This window comes from Malania oleifera, chromosome 13, assembly GCF_029873635.1.
Source record: "Malania oleifera isolate guangnan ecotype guangnan chromosome 13, ASM2987363v1, whole genome shotgun sequence".
NCBI classification, from domain to species: domain Eukaryota; kingdom Viridiplantae; phylum Streptophyta; class Magnoliopsida; order Santalales; family Ximeniaceae; genus Malania; species Malania oleifera.
Genome location: NC_080429.1, coordinates 65,085,067 through 65,107,682, shown reverse-complemented (window position 1 = coordinate 65,107,682; position 22,616 = coordinate 65,085,067). Strand labels below are relative to the sequence as shown.

At 34.4% G+C, this 22,616-nt stretch overlaps 1 protein-coding gene across 2 annotated transcripts in view; it reads left to right on the top strand.

The window, feature by feature from the left end:
- Window positions 1-646: 646 nt before the first annotated feature.
- The window catches only part of LOC131146179 (phenylalanine--tRNA ligase beta subunit, cytoplasmic-like), an 87,641-nt gene continuing 65,671 nt past the window's right edge, over window positions 647-22,616 (top strand). The window contains exons 1-6 of one of the 2 annotated variants that reach the window (XM_058095566.1): window positions 647-1,127; window positions 1,226-1,281; window positions 2,972-3,069; window positions 4,377-4,506; window positions 4,593-4,708; window positions 14,529-14,595. In XM_058095566.1, the coding sequence (XP_057951549.1) occupies window positions 1,070-1,127; window positions 1,226-1,281; window positions 2,972-3,069; window positions 4,377-4,506; window positions 4,593-4,708; window positions 14,529-14,595 (525 nt within the window). In that variant the 5' untranslated portion in view covers window positions 647-1,069. The remainder of the gene's footprint in view (window positions 1,128-1,225; window positions 1,282-2,971; window positions 3,070-4,376; window positions 4,507-4,592; window positions 4,709-14,528; window positions 14,596-22,616) is intronic. The other variant, XM_058095565.1, reaches the window with a different exon arrangement.

Genomic DNA, 22,616 nt, shown 5'->3' with positions numbered 1-22,616 from the left:
AAAATCATTTTTTACATTAAATTTTTCATTTTACACACTTTTTAAAATAAAATGATCATATGAATTTAGATATAACTAAAAATTAAAGTATACATAAATTAAAAAATAATAATAATAAAATTAATGGTAAAATATTTTTATTATTTTTAATTTTCATGGTCAATAAAATTTTTATTGTAAAGTAAAATTTAGAAAATATAACAATTAAATAAAATAATTATAATAATTTATATTTTTACTAGCCAAGGGCACACACATTGCATGACTTTCGATTGATAATTATAATAAATTAATTTTTAAAAATAATAAATAAATAAACCTATTATTTTAGAAAGTTATGGATATGTAATGGTATTTTTTGGAATATGTAGGGATATAGGAATATTTTTAAAATATATATGGATAATTATAGCGACCTTTTTTAAATTTTTTGTGAGTTGTTATAAGGATTTTTTAGAAATGTTAAAAATTAAAAAAAGAGGGACAGCGAACAAAATTTTTTTTTATGTAAAAGAAAAAGAAAACTTTCCTTTTATCCTATATTTACGTTCCCCCCTTGCTAGCTGATATATTCTCAGTTTTTTTCTGTTTTTGTTTTTGTTTTTTTTTTTAAATTTATAAATATCAATTAAACCTTTGGTTTTTTATTTTTATTTTAAGTTTTTAATTTTTTAGTGGCAATTTTGTAATTTCATAAAAATTATACTCCCTTCCCTCGCCCTCTGCGCGCGGCTCCCCTCCCTCTCCCTCTCTCTGCGCAAGCGCTCTTCCCGAACCCTCTCCACTTCTTCCTCCCTCCCTCTCCTGCCGTACCCACCGCCACCTTCTCCTCCTACTCTCCCTCGCCTGCTTTTCCTCACTCAAAGTTTTCTACTTGCGTCCTCATCTTCCTCACCTTCCGTGCAGATCTGAAAAGCTCCTCCTTTTTCGCCAGCTTCCTCCTCCTCCACCCTCCGGCCGATTCCTCCGCTCCCATCCACCTCCGGAGGAGGCCGTAGGGTTTTGGAGAGCTCCGTTTGTTTTTAGTTCGTTTCTCTTGCGACTTGCAGTGTTTCCTCCAGAGGTCGCCATGCCTACCGTTAGCGTTGGAAGGGATCGTCTTTTCGAAGCACTGGGAAGAGAATACAGTAAGCCATCTCCATCCCATTCCCTCTCTCATTTTTTTTGGTTTTTTAATTCATTTCCAGTACAAAATTTCTGGCATCCTGTGCTCTTTGTATTTCAGCACAAGAGGAGTTCGAAGATCTGTGCTTTCAGTTCGGAATTGAGCTGGATGATGTGGTAAGCAGTTCACGTTCTACACCTTGTTTAACCGAATCATTATACAATGTTTGGTTGCCTAGAAAACATAGGAAAATAAAGGATAAAACAAAAAAGTACCATTATACGTTTTATCTTTAGCTTGGTGGAGAAATGGAAATTCCAACAGAAAACATGGGGGAACTTTGCGTATTATTTTTGTTTTCTTGTTTTGTTGCAATACAATGAAGCAAGACAACATTTTTGTCCGTGTTGCATTTTTTTGTTGTTATTTTTCAGCTGTTGTCAGTAGCTGAAAATCAAATTTTATAATTTTTAGTTGTTGGGGCAGCAACCTGTTGCAAGTACTTGAATATCCCAACTTTATTTCTCAAAATTGTATGATTATTGATTTACTAGCCTAACTTTTGAATCTAGTTGGTGAATTGAAATGAGCAAGAATTGACCATGAATCTTATAATTCTCAATTTGAATCTTATGATTCATGATTCAAACTGCGAGATTCCTGATTTGGTAGGCGTGCACATCCAAATTGGATCCAATAGTTCCAATTGGTTTTCAATCAAACCCAGCTATTTAAAGATCCAAAAATTGACCCTTTTCTTTAGTGCAAAAAGCCTTAAAATATTTTCAAAGGGCTTCTAGAATTGATAAAAATAAATCCATATACTTTGATCTCCTGAAAATTTTTTTCAGAACTTTCCCGAAACATTTTATAAAGAGTTCGACAATTCCATAAGGTGTTCATTTGTTTGACTATTCTCAATAATAGTTTGTTTTAAAGCTAGAAGTCCTTGGATATGGAGAGAGATTAGCATTATGACATTTCAAAGTTGAGCCAAATTTACTTTTCGACTTTCTGAAGTAGCATACTATTTGTTCATACATAAATGTGTATGCATAACAGGACACTTGATTTCAATATTTCATCAATATATTTCATTTTTATTGTATTTTGTTTTAGGCATATACATGTACTGTAAAACAGAATTTTAGAATTTGTGCTGAATCTATGGTGTGGTTCTCTATTGAGTCACAAAGTTAAGATTTTGGCTCACAACTTGAATCTGATATGATAAGTATAGATCATAATATTTTTTTTAATAATTAAATCATTGTATACATGTTTTTTAATTAGAAAATTAAAAATAAAAGTTCTAGATGAATTCAAACAAAAATTAAAATTAAAAATCATCCAAAAATATTTTACCACTTTTCAACCCTGATATGACTTTTCTTGATAGTCTAAAAAGAGAGTTTAAAAATATAATTATTAGGAAAAATATTTAAAATTAATTTGTATATATTATTTTTTTATACAGTGAACAAAAGAGGACAAATTTTTATATTATTTTTACATTTCATATTATGGCATCTTTTAATTTGTATTTTTTATTTCATTATTTTAATCATATATTAATTGTATTCAATCCAAGGACAAAAAATGCGCTTGTATTTAATTAGAATTTTAATTTGGTTCATTTTTGGGGATATTAAGCAAACAGGGTGCTAGCTTCTAGTTTTTGGTTTTTGTTTTCATAATTTTTGATAGCAATACCAAATGACCCCCATAAAGTTCCATTTTTCATCTCATTCTGCTTCGATTTCTCAACAATCATTAAACAATTTTATTGGTGCTATTATCATATTTCATTAAACTTAAAAAATAAATTTCGGATATCTTATAAATATTAATTCATGTTTGACTCAGACAACAGAAAAAGCAATTATGAGAAAAGAAAAGCACTTGGAAGAAGAAGCAAGTGAAGATGAAGAAATCATTTACAGAATCGAAGTCCCTGCAAATAGGTAAGTCTTGATTAGTGCGTCTATCTAGGTTTCCCTCTTTCTTTTGTTTGTTTGTTTGTTTGCTTTTTGGGGGTTTGTTCTGTTTTATACAGAATTGAATTTTCTTTACAAGGTTAATTTACTGTTTTGGCATAAACATGTTTGTAATAATTATTAGGGTTAATTCTAGCTTCTCAAGGTTTTAAAAATATGCATTGTACTCCCTTGAGGTTTGATATCCTTTGCAATCATATGGTTGATATTAGAGTGGCTTAATAAAAAAAAAAGAAAAAAGGGCAGCCCGGTGCACAAAGCTCCCGTGTATGCAGGGTCCGGGAAAGGGGCGGACCACTCGGCTTAATATAATACTAAATTCCAAAAATGTCAACTCTGCCTCTAGAAAGTAATGCCACTAGCTATTAAGAAATAGACTTGAGCATTGGACAGGCTGGGTGGACAAGGTTACTAGATCTGACCATGTTTGGGCTAAATTTGCCCATTTATATTTTAAAGAAGTATGTAAGATATTTTAAAATGTAGAAATATGTAAAAATACACGCATAATACTCTAATAGAAGATATATAATTTATATGCTTAATTATTCTACTCAGTTAGGGCTAGGGGCTAGGGCAGCATAGAATCCTATACCTTGCCTCGGCCTTACCATTTTCATGCAGTTTGATTCATGTATTGTAAGAAACAAATCCTTTCCGCAATTGAATATAATATATATATATATATATATGTATATATATATATATATTTTAAAGTACGTGTTTTAATTTATATGGAGCAGGAATGAAAATAGAGAAGTATTTTATGTATCCAACAGGAATATTCTAAAACATCAATGTGTCGTGGTTTATGGTCATTTCAAGAGAAAACAAATATATTTGCCCGTGCATGTGTATACTATATACATGCCTATATTTGGAGTTAAACCCTTGAGGAAGTGTAAATGTAATATTAGAAACCTTTGAGGTTTACCCAAATTATAAAGAAGCAAGAGAAGTGATGTACCTCTATAGTACAAAATATAGGGGAAATATATTCAATTTATAGTGACTGTTGCAAAAGAAGAGAATTTAGTCTTATTTGCACTTTGCAAATGTGTGTTAGGATTTCACCTTTGTTTTTTTGGCTGTGCATTAGGATTTCACCATTAAAAAATGTTTGTAAGGCTTTTACCAATAAGAAAATTTTTGTGAAGCTTTTACCAATATATCAAAAAAATGTTGTCACACTTTTGTTATGTAAATACGGCAATACTAGGCATAATTTTTTACCTAGAAAAAAACTGAAAATTATGTATTCAATTTAAATGCAGATATGATTTGCTTTGCCTTGAGGGTCTTGCTCAAGCTCTCCGAATTTTTACTGGGGTTCAAAAGATACCTGTGTATATGGTGACCAAGGTTAGCAAGGAATCAATGATCAAAATGCACATAAAACCAGAGGTATTAATAGTTGAAATAACAAATCTATCATTGGCTCTTTTTAGTTCAATTTCAGGGTTATGAAAAATTCTAATTTCCCCTTGCAGACGTCTTTGATTCGCCCATTTATAGTTTGTGCTGTTTTAAGAGGTATAACATTTGATGGAGCAAGCTATAACAGTTTTATCGATCTTCAAGATAGGCTTCATCAAAACATTTGCCGGTAAGACATGAGTTTCTTCTGAAGTTTGCACTTTACTATGCTTTTATTTTTTAAATGGGTTTATTCACATGATATAAAATAGAAGCAGAAAGAGTTGAAAATTGTGGGAGCTGTTTGTTTGCTTTCTTTTAGTAGCCTTTTAGTAAGACGAGTCTCTTAATTTTGCACCCATTAAGTGAACTGGACTTATTAGATAAACTTCTTCAGTTTCTTACCACCCGTGATTTGCTCAAACACAAATTTGGAACTGAGTATTTAGAGGCTATATGGAACAGAGCTGCCCTTGATGGGCTTGATTTGCTCCTTGTGGCACTAACTGCAGCACACAAGCTTAACTAGTTAGCTGAAAGCAAACCATGGACTCATTGCATGAACAATTTCATGACCAATAGATACAAATTATGCGGGAGTAGTTAGCAACCAAGAAAGTAAACATGAGTCTAGCTGTAAACGGTAAAGCAACACAATTCGTTTCATTACACCTCAACAATGTGTGTTTAGTGAGGGAGGCATCAGAAAAGTATGCTAAATGCGTTTACAATTGCTAGTGAATTATACAAGATTGATGGACACTCACCCTCCCCTAAAGAGCTTTCTACGCAATTCCTACTCTAGCATGAGGAAGCATAAATATAAGCGAGGAGTCATACCCTCCTTTTTCAAAAAGGCATTACCCTACTTAAGGAATAAAACCTACACTCGTATTGACATGATGGCTATCCACCCAATGTGCATAACACAAGTGGGCATGGGCAAGTATACAACCTTGAACAAGCTTTGCTTGTGACTAGTAGGTATGTGCTAGACCTATGCAGAATTGGTTTTTTTTTGTTTTCCTTAATAATCTTGGGTTTCTATTTCCATTTTCCTTTATTGTGAGCTCTTATTTATGTTTTCTCAATAATTGGTTTATTTGGACTTGCTCTATTTGTGAAATATTTTTATGCCTTGTTTGTATTAGACTACCTATAATGCCTTTTAACACTATCTCTATGTTATGAATTTTTTTGGTGGTTGTTTGTTATGTGAAATCAATAACATTTATAAGTGTTTTAAAAATTTCCATATTCTAAATTTTCAAGATTTTTTGTATTTATGTATTTGTTCTCTTTCTTTATTCCTTGTTCCTCATCTTCCCTCTTTCTTGCTCTACTACATCAAACTGGTATTAGTGCTACTTCTTGATTTCGCTATTTGTTTGGTTCTGGTTTAGATTATAGCATTGTCCTTACTACTCCATTTCAAAACCCAGGGTCGAATTTTCTTTCACTATGAGAGTTTGATGGAGAACAGCACAACAGAGTACTTTAGGGACTCATATTCTAGCCATTGATTTATGAAAAAATTAGAGTGCCTTAAAGAAGAGTTGAAATTTGGAATATTGAAGTTTCTGAGGATTTTGGTGTGAAGAAAGACAACATTTTAGATGAGATTAATTTGTTGGATAGAAAAGAAGAAGAGTGTTTTAGAATGTGATAAGGTGAAGAGGTTAAAGTTGATTGATGTGATTATAGAATTGGAATTGAAGGGAGGAGAGGAGTTGGATGCAAAATACAAAGTTTAACTGGGTTAGGGAAGGTGGTTGTAATTCTAAATTTTTTCATAGTTTGGCTACTAGTAGGAAGAGGAGGAATATGATTGTAGAATTTGAACTAAAGGGAGGAGAGGTTACTGCTAATTCTTCTTCGATTACTAGGGAGATACATATTTTTTTTGCTAATTCGTTTACTGAAGAGGAGGATTGTAGGCCTATGTGTGGAGGACTAGAGGGCCTTTTAAGGAAAGTGAGGTTAATGCAGCTGTGTTTAAGATGGAGAGGGATAAGGCTCCTAGTCCAGGTGGGTTTAGTATGGCTTTCTTCCAAGATTATTGGGATATTGTTGGAGGGGATTTAATGAAGCTCTTTAATGAGTTATTATTTAATGTGATTTTGGGTAAAAACATTAATTCTACTGGTGGGGGTAGATGATAAGAAGATAATGAGGGATTTCTTGTTGTCGAGGGTAGGGCGTATTGGGGATCATTTGGTAAGGTGGGGAGTGGTGGGTAGGTCTAAATAGGAGTGTGGTTTGGTTATTGGAAACTTGGTGTCTAAAAACACAGTTCTTTTGGCTAAATGACTTTGGCGGTTTCTGCTAGAGAATTCCTCCCTGTGGCATTTGGTTGTTAAAAGCAAGTATGAATTAGACAAGAATGGGTGGGATACTAATTTGAGATTTAGATGTTTTTCGAAGAGTCCTTGGAAAGCTATCTCTCACGGTTATCCCCTCTTCATTCCCCGTATTAAATTCTTGGTGGGAAGAGGTGGTAATATCTGTTTGCAGAAAGATCCTTAGTTGGGGAATGTAATTTTGTCCACCTCTTTTCCACACATTTTTTGCCTGAGCTCAGGGTAGGATGGGTCCATTTCTTCTTTTGTTGTTGATCCAGGTGGTCCTTTACCTTCTTGGGATTTCCACTTTTGTAGATCGTTAAATGATAGGGAGATGGTAGAGCTATCCTCTCTGCTAGTCTTGTTGAATAACTATCATTTTTCTTTGGGGGTTTATTTGGGCAAATTTTTTTGTGATTTTTTGAATAGGTCTAATTTATCTTTTTCTCCCTATAGTCCTATTTGGAAGGTCAAATTTCCCTTAAAATTAAGGCTTTTATTTGGTTGGTTGTTGCTTGATAGAATGAATACCAATAACTTGCTGCAGGTTAGGAGACTTTTGAAGGCTATATCTCCAGACATATGTGTTCCCTGCTTTAATTGTTCAGATCATCATCGCATTTGTTTATTCATTGTGACTATGCTTGGAGTGTTTGGAATAAATTATTTAGTATTTTATGCGAATGTTGGGTGAGTTCTAAGATAGTGGAGGATTTTTAGGCAGTGACTTTTGCTGGATTTGGCAAGAAAAAGGAAGGCCAGCGCTTTGGAAATGTGCTTTTTTTTGCAGTCTTTTAAGGGTTGTGGATGGAGTGTAATGCACACATTTTTCTAGGGAAGAAGTCGTCCCAGTTGCTGGTTTGGGAAAAGATACATTATTTGGCTTCTCTTTGGCGTGTGGGACAAGGGAATTTTAAAGGGGTGAGCTTTTCTGATATTCAGTGCGATTGGCATTATGTGTTGGAGTGTTACTTCATGCTGGTTTTTCTCTCTTTTGTTTTTAGTCTATAGGGTGTTTCGTTGTGTTTTTTTATCTAGATTTCCTAGACTTTGTTAAGGCGGTGTCTTATTCTCCTAGCTGTATTGTCTTATTCTATTAATGAATTCCTCTTTTATTATAAAAAAAGACATTAATTCTACTTTCTTCACTTTGGTTCATGAGAAGAGTAGGTTTGTTAAAGTTGCTGTTTTTTGGCCTGCAGTTTAATGTGTAGCATATGTAAGATCATTGCTAAAGGTTTTAGCTAAGAGGTTGAGCTTTGTGTTTGGGGATACTCTTTTGGAGGCTCAAAGTGCTTTTGTGGGAATAGGCAGATCTTAGATGCTATTTTAATAGCAAATGGGGTTGTTGAGGATGTTTGTAGGAGTAATAAAAAGGTGGCTTTTAAGGTAGATTTTGAAAATGCTTATGATTGAGTTAGTTGGAACTTTCTTAATAATTTTTTTTTAAGAAAGGGATTTGGTAAAAAATGGCTATCTTGGATGAGGGTGTGTTTATCTAATGCTTATTTCCTTGTCATTATTAATGGAGAGTCTAAATCTTGGTTCAGGGCGTCGAAGGGGGGGGGGGGGGTTAGGCAAGAAGATCCTCTCTCTCCTTTTCTGTTTGTTCTTGAGGTAAATGTTTTGAATAAGTTAGTTTTCAGAGGTGTAGATAGAGGTTTCATGAGAGGGATTGGGGTGGGAAGTGAGCAGGTTGTGATTTCTCATCTTCAATTTTCCGATGATACTATTTTTGTTTAAGAAGATCATAGGGGGTCTCTTGTTAATGTGCTTTCTATTTTGCAATTGTTTGAGAGGGTCTCTAGTTTGAAAATAAATTTAGGAAAGAGTGGGTTAGCTTGTATTAATTTGGATATTTCTTGATCTTTGGAATTGTACTTTTTGGTTGGGTGTGGTATTCATGATTGGTCTCTGAGGTATCCAGGTGTGCCTCTCGGTGGTAATCCTAGATTTCTTGGGTTTTGGGATCCTGTGGTGGAGAAGGTGCCTAAGAGGTTGAATGGGTGGAAGGGTGCTTTATTTTCTCTAGGTGGAAGTTTTACACTTATTCAGGCATGCCTTGATAATATTTCTCTTTATTTCTTGTCTATCTATAGAATACCTATGAGGGTAGCCAGTAGTATTGAGAAGATCATGATATACTTTCTTTTGTCTGGGGTGGGGGAGAATAAAGATTATTTGGGTATTTTCTATAGGTCTAAAAAGGAGGGGGGGTTGTTGGTTAGTGTCAAAGAACATTGCTTCAATGGGTATGGTTTTGGCGATTTCCCTTGGAGGAGTCTTCCCTTTGGCACAAAGTTATTAAGTGTTAATTTGGTTTGCAGGATAATGGGTGGGATGCTAATGTGGGTTTGAGTTATTCATGTGATAGTCCTCGGAAGGGTGTTTGACAGTTATATATTTTTATTCTTTATACAAATTTTATTGTGGGAAATGGGTATCGTGTTTGGTTTTGGGAAGACATTTGGGCGGGGGTTTCTTAGCTTTGTTCATCTTTTCCCCGTTTGTTTAGACTGTCCTCTTCGCAAAGTGAACCAATATCTTCATTCTTTATTTCTAATGGGGTTGGTTTTTATTGGGATTTCCATATTTGTAAGGGCTTTTAATGATAGGGAGGTTTGGGAGCTTTCCTCCTTATTTTGTTGGAAAGTAGGCCTCTTTTACCAAAGGAGAGATTATTATTCTTGGATTCTTGATTCTTATGGGGAGTCTTCTTGTAAATCTTTTTTCGAGCATTTAACCAATAAAATCTGATCTTTCCCATTTCATAGATCCATTTGGAAGGCTAAGTCTTCTCTAAGATTAAGGCTTTTATTTGGTTCATTGTTCTTAATGGAGTGTAAGAGGCCTTTTAAGGCTTAATCATCGGATGCTTGTTCTCTTTGTTTTAAAAATTCAGAATCTGCTTCTCACCTTTTCCTGCATTGCTCCTTTTATTGGTGGGTCTGGAGGAACCTTTTTGGTTCATTTGGAGAGAATTGGGCTTTTTTGGTTAACTGTCCATTTTTCAGGTTTTAGAAGAGTTAATGATGCTTCGGCCTTGTGGAGGTGTGCATTTGCAGTTTTGTGGGGGATTTGGTTGGAACAGAATGTTCATTTTTTTGTGGGGAAGAAGATGTCTTTGATTGTGCTTTGGGATAGGATTTAGTATTTGGCCTCCTTGTGGGTTTTTGCAGCTGGATCTTTCAAATGGTTTTCGTTTTTTAATTCAAAATGTGATTGGTCGGCTGTGCTGAATTGATTTATCCTGTATCTTTTAAGGAGGATTATTTATGCTTCTTGCATACTTCTTCTTCTTCTTCTTCTTCTTCTTCTTCTTAGTACAATTTCTTTTTCTCGATAAAAAAATATTCTAGCCATTAATTTGGAAATGAAAGTGATTATTTTAATTCCTGAAAACCCTGTATATTTTAATACTTTTTGTTATTTTATATTTCAATTATTTATGGATTTATTGGTTATGGTGTTATTTTATAAGTTTTGGTCATTTAACTTTTAATGTTTCTTATTTGACTATAAATATTTTCAAATTAAAAAGGAAATACTATCAAAAGAAGAAAGCAATTGCAAGAATTAGAGGACAAGTGATCCCTTTCAAAATACACAACAACAACAACAACGACAACAACAACAACAACAAAAAATCAAGCCTTAAGTCTCACTGGGTGGGGTTGGCTACATGAGTCCTTTTCTACCAATTTTCGTATCTTATTCCAAGTTATTTTAGGTCTATCTCTGCCCCTTTTATTGCTCCATATGGAAACTAGCTAACTCCTCCTCACTACTGTACTATTTGGCCTACGTTGAAGATGTCCAGACCATTTGAGCAGCCCCTTCCTTATGTTATTGTCGACAAGAGCTATGCCTAACTTATTGCGAATATGTTCAGTTCTTAATTTATCTTTTAACATTATACTACTCACCTTAGCATCCTTATTTCGACAACTTTTTCTTTTCAAATATGTTGTTTCTTAAGTTGCCTAGCATTTTGATCCGTATAGCATTACTAGTCTTACAGCCGTCCTATAGAACTATCCTTTTAATTTTCAGGGTATTTACGATCTCACAACACGTCCGAAGAACTTTGTTTTACCCATTTTGATAACTCTATGTATAACATCTTCAATTTCTCCTTTAGCTTGCATGATAGATCTAATGTATCGAAATCTACTAGCGCGATTAATTTCTTGATCATCAAGCTTAATATTCCTTCTACTGCTATGACTAGAATTATATTTCATATATTTTGTCTTATTTCTATATATCATATATTTCAATATTCCTCCTACTATGACTGGAATTTATATTTCATATATTTTTTCTTATTTCTATGTATCATATAACCTCTAGTTTTTAAGATTTTCTCCATTTTATTACTTAGATTCTACTCCATCCTTAGTTCCATCAATCAAGACAATATCATCGGCAAACAACATACATCGATAAACCTCATTTTGGATACTCCTAGTAAGTCCATTTATCGCTCGTGCAAAAAGATAAGGGCTCAAAGTAGATTCTTGATGTACACCTGTTTTGATTAAAAATTCTCCAACTCTCCATATGTGGTCATAACGCTAGTCATTACTCCATCATACATATCCTTAATGACATCAGTATAACTACCATATGTGTTTTTTTTTTTTTTTGTTTTTTGTTTTTTCTAAAATCCACCATAGAACTTCCCCTAGGTGTCCTATCATATGCTTTTCTAAGCTTATAAAAACCATGTGCTAGTCCTTATTCTTTTTCCTAAACTTTTCCATTGATTTTCTTGAAAGATATATAGCTTTTGTAGTAGATCTCCTTGGCATAAAACCAAATTGATTTTTTGAGAACCTTGTTTCTAATCTTAATCTTTGTTCAATTACCCTTTCCCACATTTTCATTGTATGACTCATAAGTTTAATTCCACGATAGTTATCATAATTTTAAATATCTCCTTCATTTCTGTATATAAGAATTGAAGTGTTTTTTCTCCATTTGTTTGCATTTTCTTAGTTTTTATAATTTGCTAAATAAATTAGTTGACCACATAATTTTGTTATCATCGAGGCATTTCCAAACTTTAGTTGGGATGCCATCTAGTCCTATAGCTTTTCTATTTTTTTATATTTTTTTAATGCATACTATACTTTATTAATGTTAATTTTGCACATAAATCTCACATTTTTAGCCTTTACTCATTTTTCAATTCTAAGTTTAAGCCTTCTACTTTGGTTTCATTAAATAGTTTACTAAAGTAATTTCACCATCTTTCTTTTATGCTTCTTCCTTAACCAAGGCAATATCATCCTCAGTTATTATACATTTTACATCACCTAAGTCCTTGCTCTTTCTTTCTCCAGCACTAGCTAGATAAATAACACACAAAAAACAAACTAAAAACCAAAGCCCTCCAGGCTCGCTGCACATTGACCAGTCAAATCCCAAGAAATGAGCCAAAAGTTGTGCAGCACAAAGAAGCCAAAAGCTAAAGGACCCTACTCCACACCAATGTAGGTGAATCCATTCCTCTAAAGATTCTAGAATAATATTCCAAGCAAATACACTGCACAGCAACAAATGTAGCCTAACTTTAAGTAATTTTCCTTCTTGTTGACCCCAACAACCCTTGAATCTCGGAAGGAAAAGGCTCTTCAAAGAAGAAGGGAACGCCAATTCTTCCCCAAAATACAAGCTTGCTTCAATTGGCCCATGAAAAGGTACAACAACAACAAACCAAGCCTTAAATCCCATTAGGTGGGGCCAGCTACATGAATCCTTTTTTGCTTGTTTATAGTTGGCAATTTCCTCTGATAATTCCAGGACTATTAAATCCTTATTATCTTATTCAAAGTTATTTTAAGTCTACTCTTGTCCCTTCTACTGCCCCTGATAGTAACTAGCTCACTCCTCATCCATGCACTATTTGGCCTACATTGCAGATGAGCCGCCCATCCTTCATCTTATTTTCTACAGGAGTTATGCCCAACTTACTGGGAAAATGTTCCTTTAATGTTACATCACTCATTCACCTTAGCATTCTCATTTAGGCTACTTTTACTTTTTGGATATGTTGTTTCACATTTTGCTCTATATAGCATAGCTGGTTTTATAGCCATCCTATAAAACTTACCTTATAATTTTAAGAGCTACAATCATATAGCATGCCCAGAGCACTTCTCCATTTTACCCAACCTACTTAACTCTCTGAGTCGTTATCTTTTTGCACTATTGAGGATGACCTTATTAGGAGTATCCATGAAATTCACAATTTGAGTAAACTAGCATTCATATAACAGCTTTGGTTCCAAAGAGTGCAAGCATCTAGATTTAAAGCTTTAGAAGGTTGTCTATAGTGAAGCAAATCATTAATATTAATCCTATAATGAGCAGCATGAATCTGTGATATTAATCCTATAATGAAAAGCACAGAATTCCCTTGAACCATCCAAAACGTAGAATTCTATGATCACCAATTCACCATGAGCAGGACTAAAAGAATCAAGCGCCCGAATAGCTGGGCAAGATTAGCCGCCTCCCTCTCATTCAAATTCCTTTAGAATTAAATTACAAGAAACAATATCCTACTCATAAGCAAGAAAAGTACATATAGGAGCATTATGGCAATTTAAAGGATGATAAAGACATAAGCAATGCCAAAAGGATCCCTCCCTATTGAGAAATCTCTTAAAAATGAACTCCTCATTACAAATGTGAAATATAACCAAGGGAAAAAGAGATGAAAAAGATGGGAGATAAACTTTCAAGGACTTACTAGGGGGCACTAATGCTGATTTTGGCATATCACCCCCTTTTGTTGGATCATTTCTTTGTTGTCAATGACCTTATGTTATGGGGTTTCAGGGAAAATGTTGTAGCCATTTGTCCTCAAAAGCAATGTCATTGAAAATTAGGGTCCCAGTCCTAAGTCACCCTCACACTTTGATTTACAAACCCTATCCCAACTAACCAAATGATCCCTTTTACCCTTACCTACCCCCAACAACAAAATATCTTCTGTCAACTTCTCTAACATTTGAGCAACACTCAGCTGACCGTAAAGAAGGATAGGAAATAAAGGGTAATAGAAGACAAGGACACTTGGATCAGTATAATATGCCCTCCTAATGAGAAAAAAGTTCCCCTCAGGGTTAGCACCTAAAAGTTACACCCCAAATAAGAAAAGGGATAGCTATGGAAAACCCCTGCCAGGTCTGCAAATGTGTATAAAATCCACTGTTCTAAATTTATATCCACTTAACTACTCTTGAAAAGATAAATTTAACCCTGACACTTACTCAAAGACATGTAGGCATTTAGTATATCAGCTTAAATTGTCAGAAAGGAAAAAAAAAAAAAAACAGTGCCATTAGCAACGTAAAATGGCGAGACAGCTAGCATACCTTGCTCATGATTTCAAGTAGTGTTCTTTCACACAATTTTATTCTTTGTATGCCCCATTAAGTGAATGGTTTCCGCAATTTTTGTTTTTTTCAATAGTTTTATTTAAAGCTGATTTAATTTGTATTGTGCTGTTACATATTGTTGATTGCTTACCTTGGGCTGCTCACTTGTTTCTGTTAGCTATTGCTATTGTGTCTGTTAACTTGTTTTCTCTTGGTATATTTCCAAAGATTTGATGTAATCCTTAGTTGAATTGCTTACATTTACTTCTTGTTATAGGCGAAGAACTCTAGTTGCTATTGGGACTCATGACTTGGATACATTACAAGGCCCTTTCACTTATGAGGTAAGGTTTTCATCTTTATATTTTTGTGGAAATGATATTTGAAACATGCGATGTGATCTTTGCACATTATTCTTAGATATAATCTATGAAAATAATGCTTATTTTCTTTGTATTGTGGACATATGGCATTTGATCAAGAGTGAAATGTGGAGAGTATTCTATTTAATGGAACATGATATCGAATATTTTCTTGGTGAAAAAAAGTTGTAGCTTGCTTGTGTTAATAGAAGGCATACTTGTGTTGTTATTTGTGCTTTGTAAGTAGAAACTTCTTACCACAATATTAATTTTAAATGGTTGGACACGACCATCATCTGTCTAAAATGGCTCTTTTGCATTCCCATCCCTTTTAGGGAGACACTATCATTAACAGGTTTGTTGTTTTGGTGAATTGGGTAGAACATTTCCCTTAGGTTGTGCAAAAGCTTCTTAGAGTGATTTCAAGCCATCATCCTATTCTTCTTGATGTTGGAGTAAAATAGTGCCTCAACCCACTTGAGGTTTGAGAATATTTGGCTCACGATAGAAAGCTCTGGGAAGTAATGATTGATGGAATAGTATTTGAGTGGAGATTCATGTAAAGCTGTGTGGTGAAATAGATTGAAATAAGAAGTTAATAGATGGCATCTGTTTTGTGGAAGTGCTCTTAGTAGGACAATTCCCACATCTTTCTTCATTCTGAAGTTGCTAGATGCTGCGGTGTAATCTTTTGGGGTAGCAAGCAAACTGGAGAAAGTTATGAGGAATTTTCTTTGGTTAGGGATAAGGGAGAAAAGGGATTATTTTAGTGGCAGATCTTGAGCTTGCAATCAGTGGGGACCGAGGCTCATGCATAATGCTTATTTATTTAATTTTTTAGTAAGGTTTAAGTTTCTATCAACCTCTAGTCCTCAAGGCCCTAAGTACATCACAACTAGACATAGCAAGCTTTGGCAAAGTAGTTCTTTTGCCATCCTTTGAACAAAGATACGAAATAGCCTCAACGATGAAGCTTTTCTACTCTTCTTAGTTGAATGTCACAAGATCAACAAGAGGAGACTGTCAAAAATGGGGGAACAAACGGGAGTTGAGTAAAAAACTATGGTGGAGTTGGAGTTCGCTTGGGAGGCCACTCAAATGTCAAGGTGGACCGCAAAACCCTATGCCAAATCACCTTTACCCCTCAACCATTCGGATATGGGAGTTTTCTAGGGAAACCTTTTAGGATGTGCTTTATTTTGTTCCTGGATTTTGCTCCCCTGAGTTGATCGTTGTGGATGACTTCAATGCGGTGAGGTTTCCTTGGGAAAAGAAAAAAAAAAAAGGGGGGGGGGGGAGGAGGCAGGGGGACTCCAACAATGCAGAAATTTGATTTATTTAGCAGGGAGGGTGGCTTGAGGGATATTCCTTTGAGTAATGTGAAATTTTCATGGTTGGTGGGCGAGGCTTGGGTTGTCGTCAACAAACTTGATAGGTTCCTATTCTCTAGTGAGCAGGAGGATGAGTTTCCTAATCTTTCTCAAGCCACTCTTCCTATAGCCACCTTTGACCACTTTCCTATTCTGTTGGAATCTAGGAAGGTGTCTTGGGGTCCTACACCTTTTAGGTTTGAAAATATGTGTCTGGAACATGAAACTTTTTAGTCTTTGGTGAGGGAGTCTTGGAGTGAGGACGTGGATAAGGGTTGGGAAGGTTTTAGATTAATGAAGAAATTGAAGAGGGTGAAATAAAAATTGAAAGAGTGGAATAGGGAGGTGTTCAGAGACATTAGACTAAAAAAACCTGTATTTTAGGTGAGTTGGCTGAATTAGATAGTAGGAAAGAAGGACTATTCTCATATGAGGAGGAGCTGAAAAGAATATCATTAAAGAATGAATTGGAAGAGGTGATTTTTAAGGAAATGGGAAGCTGGAGGCAGAAGATGAAGTTTAAATGGGTTAGAGAAGGTGATTGTATTTCTAGACTTTTTCATAGGATAGTAAGTGGGAAAATGAGGAAAATTTTGATTAGGGAGCTGGAGTTCGATAGGGGGGATTTTATCTTGAATAATGGTAGGGTAGTCTCGGGGTTCACATATTTTTTTACTATAATTTGCTTTTTGAGGAAGACAAATATGAACTGATGGTGGAAGGTTTAGAGTGGGATCATTTGCCTGATGATAAGATAGCTTGGCTAGAGAGACCCTTTGAGGAAGAGGAAGAGGAAGTGAGATCTACCATCTTTCTAATGGAGAGGGCGAAAGCTCTAGGGCGGGATGGTTTTAATTTGTTTATTTTTTTTATTTTTTTCAACAATGTTGGGTGGTGGTTAAGGATGCTTTGATGAAGGTTTTAACGAATTTTGTTGGAATGGTATTTTATGTAAGAGTGTTAATTCTGCCTTCATAACCTCGGTGCCTAAGAAAAGCAGGTCTATCAAGATCTCTGATTATATAGACCTATTAGTCTAGTATCTAGCGTTTATAAAATAATCACAAAAGTACTAGCTAGAAAGATGAGTGTAGTACTTGAACAAACTATTTCAAGGCCTAAAGTGCTTTCACTTGGGGGAAGGGGGGGGGGGGTTGTGACAGATCGTGGATGCGATTTTGATTGTGAATGAAGTCTTTAAGGATACAAGGAGAAGGAAGGAAGGAGGGGCTTATTTTTAAGTGGGATTTTGAGAAAGCCTATGAAAGGGTGAGTTGGAACTTCTTGGATAAGATTTTTATGAAGAAGGGTTTTGGAGAGAGATTGCAAAGTTGGATGAAAGGTTGTATGCCTAATGTGTTTTATTCGGTGTTAGTGAACAGGGCCTAAATCTTGGTTTAGGGCTACGAGGGGGATTAGATAAGGGGATGCTATTTTCCCAATTTTTTTTGTTCATTTTAGTGGTGGACACGTTGAGTAGGATGGTTGATGGATTTGTGGTTAGAGGTTTAGTGAAAGGCTTGTGAGTGGGAGGAGGGGGGGGGGGGGGGACGTAATCGTTTTGCATCTTCAGTTTGCTGACGATACTATCTTCTTCTTAGAGGATCATAGGTCTTTTCTGAATATTGTGGGGCTTTTCCATATATTCGAAACGGTTTCGAGGCTTAAGATCAATTTGGGGAAGAGCAGTATCGCGCAATTAATATGCCGGCAGAGCATATTAGGGAGTTGTCCTTGGAGGTAGGGTGCATTGCTCTGGATCAGCGTTATCTTATTTAGGAGTTCCTTTTGGGGGTAATCCCAGATTCGCTAGTTTTTTGGGACCCGGTTGTCAAAATAATGTCTAAGCAAATAGATGGTTGGTAAGGGTGCTCTCATTCAAGCTTGTTTTTCTAGTATCTTACTGTATTTTCTTTTTTTATTTTCAAAATTCTTGCAGTGGGTGGCTAGTAGGATTGAGAGAATCATGAGAGATTTCCTTTGGTCAGGGGTGGGTGTTAGGGATCATTTGGTGAGACGGGAGGTGGTTTGTAGGTCTAAATGGGAGGGTGGCTTGGGTTTTGGTAGTTTTGTGTGTGGAAACACCACTCTTTTGGCCAAATGGCTCTGGCACTTCCCTTTAGAGGTTTCTTCCCTATGGCATAAAGTTATAAAAAGCAATTTTGGATTTGATGGGAATGGGTGGGATACTAATTACGGTCTTAGATGTTCTTGGGAAAGTCCGTGGAAAGCAATCTTTTAGATTTATTCCCTCTTTATTCCCCTTACTAAATTTCTATTGGGTAGGGGTTGCAATATTTGCTTTTGGAAAGACCTTTGGTTAGGGAATGTCATTTTGTCCACCTCTTTTCCTCGCCTATTTCGTTTGAGCTCAAGACAAGATGGATCTATTTCTTCTTTTATTGTGGAGCAAGGTGGTCTTTTGCCCTCTTGGGATTTTCACTTTAGGAGACCCTTGAATGATAGGGAGATGGAGGAGTTACCCTCCTTGTTAGTCTTGTTGAATGATTGTCAAGTCTCTTTGGAAGCTGATAGCTGCTCTTGGCCTTTGGTTCCCTTGGGGTTTTATTCCTATAGATATTTTTGTGAGTTCTTGACTAGCCCTGGGTTTTTTTTTTTTTGCTCTATCTCTAAATCTATTAAGAAGGCCAAAGTCCTCCCTAAAATCAAAGCTTTTCTTTGGCTGGTTGTGCTTAATAGGATCAACACCAATAACACAAATTAGAAGATCATTAGGGGCTCTCCTTCCAAATGTATGTGTGCTTTGTTTTAATTGCTTTGAAACAGCTCCACATCTTTTCTTGCATTGTGACTTTGCGTAGAGGATTTTGCACAGAGTATTTAGGAATCATGCGGAACCACTTATGCATGAGTATTTTTTTTGAGAAAGTGCTGAATTTAGTAGGTGTTGAACTAAAAAAGTGTTGAAAGTTGTAAGTGGTGTTTGGTTGTATTTAAAATAAGTGGTATTTGGATACTTACTTTTATTATAGGATGCTATATGATTATTTTTTAATATATTTTAAATTAAAAAAATTCATATTTTCTAATTAACAATTTCATTAATAATTATTTTAATTAAAATTTAAATATTTTCTATTAATAAAATAATATAAAACTATTATTTTTAATTAACAGTACTCTTGTTATTAATGTATATTTATAACATATGACTACCATATTAATTTATGTTAAAAATAATATTATTAATTAAATTAAAATTTTTAATTTATTTAATGTTAAGTTAAATTAATAGATGCGTTTTCTTTGTGGGATTATTTTTAATATATTTTAAATAAAAATATTAATATTTTAAATAAAAATATTAATATTTTATAATTAAAAATTTAATTAATTATTATATTAATTTTTCCAATTAAAATTAAAAAAAATTATTAATTATGTACTATTATTTTTAAATTAACAATAATCTTGAATATTATTTTTAAATTAACAATAATCTTGTTCTTAGTATATATTTATAACATATGATTATCATATTAATTTATGTTAAAATACTATTGTTAATTAAATTATTATTTTTAATTTTTAATTATTAATTTAAATTAATAAATGATTCTTATTCATTCTAGAATTGAATTATATCTCATCAATAGTTAATATGTTATAATACACAATAAAATAATACCTGATTATCTTCTAATATATATATATATATATATATATTTTAAATTACAAAATAGCCACTGAATTTCTTATATTTATGAAACTGACCCCACTTATGAAAGTGCCACTTATAAGTGGCCAAAAGACTCTTTCATTGCTTCTCAAAATTTATTTAGAAAGTTCTAAAAAAATAGTTTTGGAAAAGCACTTTTTGCAATAAGTACTTGTTACAGTACAAGCCAAACACCATTGTAAAAGTACTTATTTTAAGTGATAAGTGCTATAAGAACTTTTTAAAAGTGCTCTGAAACAGAGGCTTAATTACTTTGGCGAATGTTGGGCTTGTCCACGGACAATGGAGGAGTTTTTGACGATTCATTTTGTTGGCTTTGGCTGCAAAAGGAAGGTAAAGAGTTATGGAATTGTGCCCTATTTGCTATATTTGGTTGTTTGTTTGGGAGAGATTCACTATTTGGCTTCTCTTTGGTGTGTGGATAATGGGAACTTTGGGGGCACGTGCCTTTCGGTTATTCAGCGTGATTGGCTTTCCTTGTTGAATTGATAGTGCATGTTGATTATTTTGGGTTGTTTCTAGTGTCTTTTTTTGGTCTTCCCTTTTTACTATTTTTGGGGTAACCCAGAGTTTTGAAAGGAGATATCTTATTCTCCCGTTTGTACATTCCTATTCTATCCATGAATTTCTTTTGTTATAAAAAAAAAGTTTCTACAATTATTGTTCTTCTAAAAAAAGGATTTTACAATTATTCATTCATAATCACAAAGTAATATATTTTTATCACTTTGAAAGAAATGTCACGTGTTCAATATGGCAAGAATAGTAATTTAGGATTCACCTCAAATTAGGGCTTGTAATACAATAAAAGTTTTACAAAATTTTTTGGGAAATATTGAGAAGAACCCAAGAATTTAGTTCCAAATAAGGAGTAGAACAAATATGAAATCAAAATGGCAAGAATAACAATTTAGGGTTCACCTTAATTTAGGGATCATAACAAAATAACTCAAATTGAAGCAGTGCGAATAATCTTGTTTATTCGGACTTAGACCCCATGCTGAGTGGGTGAAATCCCAAAAAAGCTTGCTGGTCTAAGCCTATTACATAATTGTAATATATGGATATGGGGATTTTTTTTTCAATGCAAAAACCTACTAAGGATAAGTACTTAATTAAATCCATGTTCTAAATTTTCAAAACATGAATTTTAAAAATTCAACACTTAAATAATTCAATTAACCAAAATAATTATGGGATGCATACAACAATAAAAAAACTGAGGTAGGTGTCGTCTGCAGCGATGTCTGTGCCGCCATTGACACCTACCTCAGCTCCACCTCCACGGCTCCACCCCTCCCAGGTCAAGGTGGAGCTACGGTGATCCATCCCCACCAGAAAAACAAGCCATCTTACTCATGATATATTGTGAAAGCCATTTGCAAAAGGGTGTATACAATTCCAATTACAATTGCTGTCACCGCATACCTGCATGCATCCAGAAATTCTCACACACACTAAAATGTAGCTGATTAATTACCAGAAAATTCATTAATAAAACAAGAATGTATATGCATAGACTGATGACTGAGGTAGCTGCGTTGGTGGTGAGGAACTGAGGATAATCCTCGATATTAAAAGGAAAAATGAATGTCAGGATCCTCAGGACAAGCAGGATCTAGCTTAATTAACTTGCCTACCTCAGCTCTGATTCGGTGGGGATGAACAAGAACATCAAGTTGTCTTATTGCGGGTTTGAGGCGTTCAAGGTGTTGGCCAGCAACTACTGTTAACAGCCCTTGAAACAGACTGCACTATAAGCCAAAGTGAGGCCAAATATCATATCCTGTTCCAAAGAAGCCCCTTTGATAATCTTTTCTCAGAAAAACTCCTGATAGCACAGCATATGTAGCACACTTCCACAGCCTCTTAAAACATCTCTACCCTTCCCAAAACCAGTATAAGCCTCCACAATTTTGGTAAACCTCATCTTTGTCAAGAATTCCAACAAAATTTATTCCAAAAGCCTCAAGCAAATAAATAGTTAAAGAGACAAAAGGAGACACACTCAGAGCTATTCCCACACATAAACACCAACAACAACAAAATGTTTTCCTCAAGCCCCAAGCAAATAAATATTGAAGAGACAAAGGAGACACATCCTCAGAACTATTTCCATGCATAATACATATATCAGCAGACAATGATGTAGAAGGCCAACTACTCTGCAGCAGATTGTTGGTGTTGACTCTTTTAAGCCACCAGCCAAATGCATGCCTTTATGTTAAAAGGTGCTGTAGTCTCTCATACACCCCAATCGAGAGGAAGTACCACATCAGCCTGAATCAGGTAAGAAAAATAAGGATTTACAAAAATAATCCTTGATGAATCCGAAGACCAGAACTTACCATCATTCCTACTGGAAGAGAAATGTATAACAATTATCATGATATTGTTATTAAAAAATAAATAATAATCATGGTGTTAATAATTATTGCATGGTCCAATTTTTGAGAGTCTAAAACTTCTTTTCATAATTAAAAATATTTTTAAATAATGTTCCATAATTAAATTAACTGGATGCTAACTATATGGGAAATAACATTACCTCTAGGCCCTAGGATGTCTAATTAGATGGCTTCATTTAAAGTCACATTTTCAATCATGTAAAACACTAATTCATGGCATAGAAAAATTATCATAACAAATACGTTAAATTATAGATTGTGTAATATGGTTCATATGATTAAATTGATTATGTATTTGCAGTTTATATAAATACTTTTTTTTAATTTATTAAAATATTTAGATTACTTTTTGTGGTTGGTGTTTAAATATTTAGATTATAAGTAAAAGAATAAATAATATTCCTGTGCATTGCATGGGATTGTACTAATATTTTGACTGGTATAGAAATGAAGACTTCTGGCTTAGTCCAATGTGGATGGGAGCAGTCAGCAGTGAATTGTAAAAGAGAGTTCGCACGGGAGATT